This window comes from Sitodiplosis mosellana, unplaced genomic scaffold, assembly GCF_009176505.1.
Source record: "Sitodiplosis mosellana isolate CC-2019 unplaced genomic scaffold, AAFC_SMos_1.0 Smas_scaffold_4094, whole genome shotgun sequence".
Classification (NCBI taxonomy): Eukaryota; Metazoa; Arthropoda; class Insecta; order Diptera; family Cecidomyiidae; genus Sitodiplosis; species Sitodiplosis mosellana.
In genome coordinates, this window is record NW_022599336.1 from 1 (window position 1) to 10,841 (window position 10,841).

General features: G+C 34.8%; 3 protein-coding genes across 3 annotated transcripts; 1 reads left to right on the plus strand and 2 right to left on the minus strand.

The window, feature by feature from the left end:
* Positions 1 to 2,144: 2,144 nt before the first annotated feature.
* On the minus strand, positions 2,145 to 3,680 carry LOC129572085 (prostatic acid phosphatase-like). Its single transcript, XM_055452000.1, has 4 exons — positions 3,418 to 3,680; positions 2,904 to 3,352; positions 2,585 to 2,831; positions 2,145 to 2,522 (listed from the first exon to the last, which is right to left on the minus strand). The coding sequence occupies exons 1-4, from the start codon at positions 3,661 to 3,663 to the stop codon at positions 2,298 to 2,300; spliced, it is 1,167 nt and encodes a 388-aa protein (XP_055307975.1). The 5' UTR covers positions 3,664 to 3,680; the 3' UTR covers positions 2,145 to 2,297.
* A 3,777-nt stretch (positions 3,681 to 7,457) lies between these two features.
* On the plus strand, positions 7,458 to 10,278 carry LOC129572083 (prostatic acid phosphatase-like). Its single transcript, XM_055451997.1, has 6 exons — positions 7,458 to 7,607; positions 8,484 to 8,582; positions 8,641 to 8,847; positions 8,935 to 9,173; positions 9,259 to 9,505; positions 9,568 to 10,278. Exons 1-6 carry the CDS (start codon positions 7,503 to 7,505, stop codon positions 9,841 to 9,843), a joined length of 1,173 nt encoding a protein of 390 aa, XP_055307972.1. The 5' UTR covers positions 7,458 to 7,502; the 3' UTR covers positions 9,844 to 10,278.
* Positions 10,279 to 10,292: 14 nt separating this feature from the next.
* On the minus strand, positions 10,293 to 10,835 carry LOC129572084 (uncharacterized). The gene is made up of 3 exons (XM_055451998.1): positions 10,808 to 10,835; positions 10,595 to 10,712; positions 10,293 to 10,513 (listed from the first exon to the last, which is right to left on the minus strand). Exons 1-3 carry the CDS (start codon positions 10,817 to 10,819, stop codon positions 10,410 to 10,412), a joined length of 234 nt encoding a protein of 77 aa, XP_055307973.1. The 5' UTR covers positions 10,820 to 10,835; the 3' UTR covers positions 10,293 to 10,409.
* Positions 10,836 to 10,841: the final 6 nt, after the last annotated feature.

Genomic DNA, 10,841 nt, shown 5'->3' on the forward strand with positions numbered 1-10,841 from the left:
TTTAGAGGCCCCAATGGGGTCAAAGTGGGTAGGTGACTTCGCAATTTTTGTGACTTCACGACACGATATCGAATGATGGAAACACGTTTCTAGAAAGCGCATTTACCAATTGAACACTGTTTGTATTCGATTCAGGCGTGAATTCAACTGTTGAATACTGAAAAAAACACATTTGTTGCTTTTTTACTTTTTTTATTCGTTTACTAGCATAACATGTGTGATAACAATCAGCACATCGCGTATCGCTCTCTCAATTTGATAATGTTATTTTGTAAAAATAAAATAAAACCGTTACTAACTGTAAGCAGCGATTTCCGTATATTCATCAGAACGCTGTGAAGCACAATGTTATTATATTCAACAGATCCAGAACCTTTCAGAGTTCTGTTTATCCCTATCGGAAGTTCACTAACATGAATCATGAATTACGTTTGAAATTCCATTTTTGACAAATACCATTTCCAATATTTAGGTAAACCTTGTGACGAAATCATTTAATCAAATTTCCAAACTCTACCGTATAGATGCCGCTAGAGCATCATTTGCTGAATATCTTCCATTTACGATTCATGTTGTTGATTCATCAATTATTGCGTTAAAAAAACGTTTATTCATCAATTAAAAAAAGGAAAGTGTATGATCCGATCAAGATAGGATGCTTTAAAAGAATTCAACAAAGAACGGTGAAACGAGTTTCACTTTGAAAACCATTTATTATAAAAAAAAAACAAAAATACTTAACACTTTGACGGTTCTTCACACTTTTTACCTATTTCTGTTCTTTGGGGACTCCAGGGTCCCATATGTACTTCATATGAAATCTGGACTGTGATAAGAGATAACAAAATAGTGTCTGAGGCAAAGTTGTAATACTCGAGGTTTGCTATAATTTTGCTGCAATAAATATTGCTTATCTCTTATCAGTTCCGCGAAAAACGTTCCCACCTCGTTTTAGTGAAGCCGATAAGAAGTAAGAGACTTGCCTCTTCGACAGAAATGTAGAGCAGGTCGAGTACTACAACTTTGCCACAGACACTAAGTCGTTATCTCTTATCAGTTACGCGAAAAAATGATAAGAAAAAATTCGCGGTTTTCGCGGTTTCCGCGTAACTGATAAGAGATAACGACTTGATGTCTATGGCGAAGTTGTAGTACTGAAGCTGCTCTACAACTTTGCCGAAAATCATCTTGTTATCTCTTATCAGTTTCGCGGAATACGCGAGAAAACGCTGAAAACCGCGAAAAAAACGCGTTTTTTCTTATAATTTTTCACGGAACTGATAAGAGATAACGACTTGGGGTCTGTGGCAAATTATAGTACTCGACCAGAGCTACAACTTTGCTATAGAAACCATTCCATTATTTCATATCAATTCCTTGAAAAATGAGAAACTATGATTTCGCGTTTTTCAAGTTTTCGCGACTTTTCGCGTAACTGATAAGAGATAACGACTTGATGTCTAGGGCGAAGTTGTAGTACATAAACTTGTCTACAACACTGCCACAGACACCAAGTCGATATCTCTTATCGTAGTCCAGTTATAATATAAAATAGCCATGGTCCCAGCTGTGGTCCCCAAAGAACAACAGCGTAACATGTTTTTCGGAAGGCTGTATTTTACACATACTCACACATATGCATATGTGCGTGTGTCATTCGTGTAGAGAAATGTTCAATCTATACAATGAGACTTAACTCCGGTTGGATTATACACTGTTTAGTACTTTTATTCAACTTTAAATTTCGCTTGGGGCCCTGGATTCCCCAAAAACCGTAATAGTGTTAATAACGAATATGTGATCAATATCAAACAAATAGGTGTTTTCATGAGAAATGATTCTTTGGTAAAACCATATGAAAAATGAGTTTAGAATTACTGCCCCAAGAGGTGTTGCAATATATATTTGATCCGTTTTATTCGATTGCATCAGAAGAGACAGTTCATTTAACGGTCATCAATTAATCAAATTACAAATGACGCAGTTCAGCCATCTATCGTTCAAGTGTTGCTTATCATGTTTCTGCTCGTTCATATGCATGCGATTGAATTTATTTTTCAACATGAAATGCAATCACATAAGAAATAGAAGTAGAAATGTTACAAATTAAACAAACTTGACATAAATACTTGAATAAACAGCACTTTTCTTGTGCCACAATTATTACTATGTTGGGCAAGATTTGGAGTTTATTATTGTCATTTTGTTCATACATCACTTTACAGTTCACTTAAAGGATTGAGCAACATATTTGAAAAAGAAAAGTGTTACAAATAATTAACAATAAAATCGTATATTCAATTTGGTAATCGGCATAAGGTTGCATAACTCTCTGTATCGCTGGGTAAAACATCTTTGTAAATTTCATAAACCCGTTTCAAAGGGCACATTACATCACAGTTTAAAATTTTCAGTGGAGCTGTTTCCGTTGGTGTTCTTCTATAGAAGAACTGAACAAAGTACTCTGCACCACGTTTGTAAAGCTCAAAATACATACTGGATGCGTACGGTGGAATGTGCAACTATAAAATAAACAACACAGAGTCACGATTTGGAATTCAATATGAACAGAGAGTTACATTACATCTTTAAAGAAGTTGAGGGTGTTCAACACGTTTGCGATGGTCAAATTGTGGGCTGAGTATATATGAAGTGAACGTTGGAGTAGCGATAAAGACTTGTTTTTAAATCGATCCAAAATTTCCTTGAGTAAGAATCCAGCCTCCAGTTTTTTCATTTCCTTCGTATGGCTAAACGCTTCATAGTAAACGCCGGCCAAATAAGCCAACGTTCGATTTGAATTAAATGCCTTTTTCTCCCAGTCTCGCAGCCTAAGTGAATACGAGAAAAACAGAACTGAACACAAATCCACATAAAATATCGCAATTAAATTAATCACTCACGCAAAACCTTTTAAATTTTGAACAAAAAGTGTGTCGTATAATATTGTTAGAGCTTCCAAAGTCATATTCTGTATTCCAGAATTTTTTCGCAAAAAATCAATAAAATCTTTGTGTTCTCGCATTAGCGATTTCATTTCAACGGACTGCAAATACTCATTAAAGTAATGAGTGAATCGTGGGCATGATGTGGGCACTGGATATAAAAGATAATCGGATTCCAGTGCAACTGTATGTACGGGTATCGGTTGCCATTTGAAAGAGGCTTGCCAAACCTGTTGCCCCGTCGGAGGATACAGTCCAGCCAAATTACATTGTGCGGAAATCAGTGTTCGATCGACATCGGTGCTTCGAATATACACTTCGTTCGGTAAGTAATACTCGCTGATTAGTTTTTTCAAATAGCGCCTGCGTATGTATTTTCCCAATTCATATTGTTGTCGTTTTCCAACCTTTAAAGAAGAAGAAAAACTGATAAAATCAACTAATAGTTAAATGTTTTCGCTGTTCATATTACATTGGTAAGGGCTCCGTAGCCACCAGGCCAGTACTTTAAGTCCGAGTATTGATTTTTCGGAAACGTTCCGACGATATTACGATCTCCATGACGGTACAAAACATGGGCGAATATCAGTTGATACTCTCGAGAAATACCAGCAGATGCATTTCCAATGGCAGCAGAATTTATTGGAAAATGGATACAGTAGCCAAACTCAAAATTTGATAAAACCAAAATCAAAATGAATCCAAACAAAGCAATCATTTTAATTATAATGTCAAAGGAATACAACACTTGAATGAATTTACAGATATTTATACCGAGCTTATATTGAGTCAAAATTTTTATAAACGAAATAATTTATATAAACGCAGATAAAAGTCACAAAATAATTCCTTGGAAATAGAATTCTTTGCCACCTCAATCTATAAATTCAACCATAGAGAGAATGACGCATTCACAGAATAATCAATTCGTGAAATGTTAAACACACTCACGTCCATACATCCAATGATTGTTTAAAATATATCCATGACTCGACCATTCATTATACAGGGTGTTTCATAATTATTGCACGATATCTCTGCCACACATTCCATGGCTCACGAGGAGTAAAAAAGTGTATGGACACTTTTCTGACAGGGGCTATTTTGCGGGGGTTACAGCCTTTGGTACAACTTTAATTTGTGTAATTTATTGATTTCACCTGTAGATGGCGCTCGAAATCGAAGTTTTCAATTTAGCGATTTTTACTAAAGTAGCGGTATTTTTCGATTCAACGCATTGGCTTTACTTGTTGCTCTTGACGCCCTCTAAAATTTCCTTGAACATAGCAGACCGATATCTCCAATAGTTTTTGAGTTATACCCTTGTATCTGGGACAAGGGGGAAACTACTACTACCGCGTAATTCATATTAATACAATCTAGTACAACACAAATTCTGAAAAATTCCAAAAAATTCTGCGCAATTCAAAACAATTCCAATCAATTCCGATGTTCCTTAGTCAAATTTGGTGATGATCAACTCAAAATATCGCAAATATAGGAACATTTACCATTCATTTGAATGCATATTGAAGATTTTTACTTCCAGAACATATTTGACTTGGTTTGATTTGCAAGACTTAATTCTAGCTCTGTTTTCTATTTTGAAAATATTTTATGTATCATAAAGCCTTTACCTATTTGAAGTGAAATATTGAATTGGAAGTGAGACCTATGTACAATTAAAAAAGCCCTATCTGAAGTTATTTCGATAAGATTGAACATCTATGCGCTTAAGCATTCCTTTGAGATGCTAAATGACCCTATATTTGCAATTTTTGAAGTTGATCATCATCAAATTTGACTTAGAAAAATCGGAATTGATTGGAATTGTTTTGAATTGCGCAGAATTTTTTTGAATTTATCAGAATTGGTGTTGTACTAGATTGTATTAATATGAATTATGCGGTAGTAGTAGTTTCCCCCTTGATCTGGGAACCTTCGAAAAATGAGTACCAATGGCACCATTGGGTCGCAGTTTTCTTGGGTTAACGGCAAAATTGGTTCCTGCAACTTGGCATACCGGCCTGAAATTTTACGATCTATTGATCTGTGATGAAAAGATGACACCTTAACAACGCATAAAATTGAGATAATTCACTATTTTCATCAATTTTTCACAATTTTCTGTATGGGTTAATTTTAACCCCTTCATCCAAACTTTTTAGTGTTTCTGGGTTGGATAGTCTAGTGGGCCTCAATATCTTTCCAATGAGCCAACAATCATGTATTTATGTCCAAACATGCGCTCACAATAGCCGTTGGCATGGAATCAGGACGAGCTGACCCAAAATGTACCAAAGGCTGTAGCCCCAGCAAAATAGCCCCTAACAGAAAAGTGTCCATACACTTTTTTACTCCTCTTGAGCCAAGGAATCTGTGGCAGGGACATCGTGCAATAACTATGAAACACCCTGTATATATAATCAAATAAAAAAAACTTCTTTCGAAGTAATCTCTCGTGACGAAAGCGAACACGAAACAGTTGATATCAATTTTAAAAAATCATTACGGAGCGATTCTGAAATTAGTTGGAAGAATGCAAAAAAAGCAAATCTGAATCGCTCCGAAATGATTTTTTAAAATTGATATCAACTGTTTCGTGTTCGCTTTCGTCACGAGAGATTACTTCGAAAGAAGTTTTTTTATTTGATATCAGTTGTTTTGTACCCGAAATTTTTTTTCTCAACAAAACCAACTAACCCTTAACAAACACAAAGTGGTGTGTATTGAGCCAAAAAAAATGAAACATGATATGTTGTAGTTAAAAACCAGCATTGTCGCCTTTTTGAATAAAGCAAAATCAGCGCGAAGGTCGGAAAGCAGACTTATAAGCGTGTGGACCCGAGTTCGAGTCGCACACCGGAGGAAAAAAAAATTTAAATTTTTTTTCGTTAAATAAAATTTGGTTTTTGGACAGACAGATGAAATTACATTTTGTTTTGATGAAATTACATATCGCTTTTATACTAAGAAACTATCACATGTTTAGTTTTTTCATGATGAATTTTTTTGATTTTGATTTTGATTTTTCCATGAAAAGTACTTTTTTGTATTTTTTGTTGATTGCGTGGAATAAAAAGACTTGGTGAGGGGCTTATATCTGAAGAAATTTTATTCATCTGAACGCAAAAACACTTTGGTTATGATTTTGCCCTTGTTAACGGCAACAAAAAAGAGTTTTAGTTGGATGGTTAGATTTTTGTCGATTTTTCATGTTTTTTCCAATTTCTAATGGCTGTTCTGTATTAAAACATTTGAGTTGAGTTGTGTTTGAGGTTTATTTTACAACTGATTGAAACATTACAAAATACGCTTTATATATACTAATGGTTGCTGTTCAGTTGACCTTGAATGGTCACGTAATTATGCTTGTCAGTTTTACAAACATAAAATAGAAGATAATTACGTGACTTATCAACAAATATTCAACTCTTCAAACCATGTGAAGTATGAACATTTTGGGGGCACGAAAAGAGAGAAAAACACGATAACTTAAGATTAACTTAAATCTATACTTAATACAATTTCATCTCTAATCAACATGAATACAGTGTCGGCAAATGTTAATATGTCTCCTTCAAATAAGTCCAGATCTTCTCCTACGATGATTTCTTGGTTGACCATTGTTCCTTCTCTCGATTGATCGTACAACATAACGGAATTCGGGAAAACATATATCGTGCGTTGGCCTAAACGGTTCTCGCCCGGGTAGAGTGTGATTGAACGTCTGCTCCACTTCTCAACGAAATCTCCGCGGATCAATAGTCTCCATGATGTTACTTCCATACTGCCTTTGATGTTGGTTGTAAACGGGTTTTCTTTCGTTGACTCTCCTGGTCGTGGCACCTTTTGTCGAAGCCACCTATGAGCCAGGGCCTTTCTAGCGATACTTCATTCATACCAGATGGCCTCTTGGGAAAAAAGTTCGAAATTGCGTGTAAATATAGGCGAGTTCGACTTTCAGCACAAAGGTGCTTTCGTCACTCGCGCCTGCTTTCGTCGGCTGTGATATTATTCAAATCGTGTGCAGGCTGTTATTTTTAATACCATCGGTATCGGTTCTTGCTCGATATTCGAAAGTTAAATATATAGCTAATTTTTCTTCCCGATTGTGGTTACATGATTCATGTAGTTCATACAGCAACATAAACCATTAACCTTACATTTTTATCATTGAAATACGATATCAGTATTATTTGCTTGATGTTCTGCTATGAGAAAAACAATAAACATTAGATATAACGATAACGCATTTTATGGCCCCATCGTATAACTTCCAAATGTAACTGCCTCGGATATTTGATATTTTGAAACTGCTAACATTATCTAAAAAGATAGTATTGCATAGCTACAAAACTAGTTGAACACTATATAAACAAAATTGAAAATGAATCTAATCTCTTTTTACAGGAGACGAAGAACTAACTGTATCGAATAGGTGCTTCCATTTTATTCCAACTTCATAAATGCTTTAAACCATCGACTCACGTGAATTTTCCAACATTTTCATCAAAGCAAAAAAAAAAACAATTGGTTTCAAACCTATAAGCCACAATGTTCAAATTGAATGCGATGGTTTGCATGTTGCTGGTACCTTTAGTTGAATTGGTCCCAAGCAAAGATGTCAATAGTGATGATGAACTAATTTTCGTACATACTGTGAGTAATTTTATGTTCAAATTTTGAAAATGTACATGAATTCATTTGTGAAATATGGAAATAAAAACTATGAATCAGTTTTGCGTCAGAAATAAGGTTATAAATTTTATAATAATCACGATAAAAGAATGAACAATATAATCAAAAGTTTTTGAAAATATTTCAAATCTTATCAACAGGCTGTACTGCGTATGTCAAAATAATAATTGAAATTTCTTCCCAAGCACATCGGCCACACGCTTCACACTTTGTGGGACATGCACGTCGTGTAAATGGCGACATTGTGAATTTGATCGAGTATCTATTGTTTTCTCAATACCGCACACAAGCGATGCATGTCACATCAAGTATGAAGCGTGTGGCCGATGTAAAGTGTGTGGTTGATGTAATAAATTGATATGCGGATCAAATAAAAAGGTGCAAAAATGAGATAGAATTCAAACGGTCATAAGTCACGAGTCTTGAAAACAATCAGACATTTTTTCTCGCTTTTTGAAATGTTTAAATCTTAAACCTTTTTCTACATTTTCCTTTTAACACCAATTTCATTAGTGTGATGCAATTTCTTTAGAGGGTTTAGTATAGATACACAACATATAAAATATCTAACAGAATATAAAAATAAATTAATAATAATAATAATATTTATTTATTTAGATTTCTCCATAAAAAACAGCATTAACAATTAAAAATTTTCTTTGACGTATGTTTTCAACATTGTTTGGAATTGATTTGGAATGAAGTGTGTTGAATAATTTGAAATTGATATTCGCATACACAGCAAGAAACTTACTTTTTTTTCGTTCAAAGAAGTTTTTTGGTCGTTCACGTTTAATCTCAAAAATATATTGTGATGAGCAAATTTTTTTTCATTAGGTCTGCAGACACGGAGACAGAAACATTTATGAATCCTATCCAAATGACCCGTGGAAAGCAACAGAATTTCGGAAGGGTGGCTACGCTCAGCTTACAAACGTTCGTTGATTAGCAATGCATATGAAAAGGAGTTATATTTACTCTATCCCATTTAAAGGAAGGAAAGCAGCAACATTATCAGCTTGGACAGTACCTCCGCAAGCGATATTCAAGTCTTCTTGGAAATGGTGACTATTCGTCGGATAAGGTTTATGTTCGGTCAACGGATAGTGATCGTACTTTAATGAGTAGCCAAGCCTGTCTAGCAGGCCTTTTTCCACCGACAAACGATCAGATGTGGAATCCAAATCTGGAGTGGCAGCCGGTAAGCTCCCAACTTGAAAGAAAAAACAAACAAATTATTAACTAAACAGTTTTTAGTAAACACTTTCAGATTAATTTTTTTCGTTAGATTCCAGTTCACACTACGCCGCTTTCGAACGACTTTCTTTTGGCTTCTGATAGAAAATGCAATCATTTCGATTACATTATGCTGGAATACTTGAACTCAACTGAATACAAAAGCCTATTCAAAAAGTATAAAAATGTGATTAGATACTTGGAGAAGATGTCGGGCAAACAATTGCGCACATTGACGGATATCAATAACTTGTATGACACACTGCTCGTGGAACAAATGAAGGGCAAATGGTAAATTTATGTACTTTTTTGTTGATGAACTCTTCAGTTTTCGAACATTTGAAGTTAAATAGCACTTATTTGCACCTGCGTTTAGTATACCTGATTGGGCCGTGAGAGCAATGAAACCGTGTGGTGATCTTGAATATTTGGCCATTTTCTGGTTCAAAATCTTTACAGTGACGGACGAAATGAAAAAATTGAAATCTGGGTTCTTGCTGAAAGAGATTTTAAATCGATTTACGAATAAGACACAGTCGATACTGTCACCGAACCGTTTGTATTTATACTTTGCACATGACATCACGATATCAAATATGTTGAATACACTTGGACTTTTTAAGGTGGTGTGCCGTATTAGTCGATGATTGATCAATTTCAATTGAATTTAAAATTTTAATTTTAGTTACATCAGCCTCCTTATGCATCGTGCATCTTCTTTGAGCTATATAAATCCAACGGAAACCCCTATGTACAGATTTTCTATATGAATTCCGCCGAATTGGAGCATATCTGGAATCATCCGCTGGAAATTCCAAACTGTGGCACCAAATGTTCATTGACTGACTTATACGAATTATACCACGACGTACTGCCCACACAAAGTTTTGAAGAGGAATTTGTCTTGCGCGATGGCGAGATTTTGCCGCCAGATGGAAATCCTGAAAACAATTCCTTGTAAACAGATTTACAACTTTTGAACGTGCAATTCAAGTGTCCACCGTATTTTTTTTCGAATGTAGATGAAATAAATGCATCTCTTTAGACCAACTTCGTGGAATGTAATGAAAATTTTATATCATAAAACCAAACAGATTTACGAAAAGGCCAACTGAAATTATTCCCGCGAGAAATATAGAACAGGTGCATATTTCAAAGCCAGTTTTTAACGGTGTATTATTATAAAAAGAATTTACGCTTATTATAATGAAAGATATGTTTTTTCTTATTGGATTAGAAAAATATACTCCAATCTAGTATTTTCTGTTGTGGTTTTCTGTATTTTTCTTTGCTATTTCCATTGAAGAAGGTACATATTTATTTTGTTACGGAAATGCAGTAGAACTTTGGAAAAGTTAACTCATACAAAAGCTAATTTTTCAGAATTTTTTTTTCACTACTTGGACATTTCGGTTAGCTTTTCCGAGATTCTAATGTAATTAAAAAAAAACAATTAATTTGCATAAAAGGCCCATTTATTTTTCATCAAAATAGTTAGATTCTTTCATTCAATGGGTTGCCAGTAATTTATAATAGAACTGTTGAGGTGTAAGCAGCGTATGGTGAGGCAGCAACGTAGGGAGAAGCGGCAACATATGGTGATGAGTATGCCACATATGGAGATGTGCTTCCTACAAATTATGATGAAAAATTTTAGAAGAAAAGTTCGACAAAACATCGCCGAAGCTAAAACGCTTTAAATTGTAACTCACGTGCAAAATATTGACTTGATGAGGCCAATGGAGCGGCTACAACTGGAGCACTGTAGGCGATCACATCTGGTTTTGGTTTAGCACATACGCAGGCGACAACCATGAATACGAAGGCGATCTTTTCGAAACAAAGAAATAAAATGGTTCAATTAAGAAAGAAATCAATCGAATATTTGGTTCGATGTTTTTTTTTTTACTATAAAAATCACTCACGATTTTGAACATTTTGATGAAATTCGATGTTTAG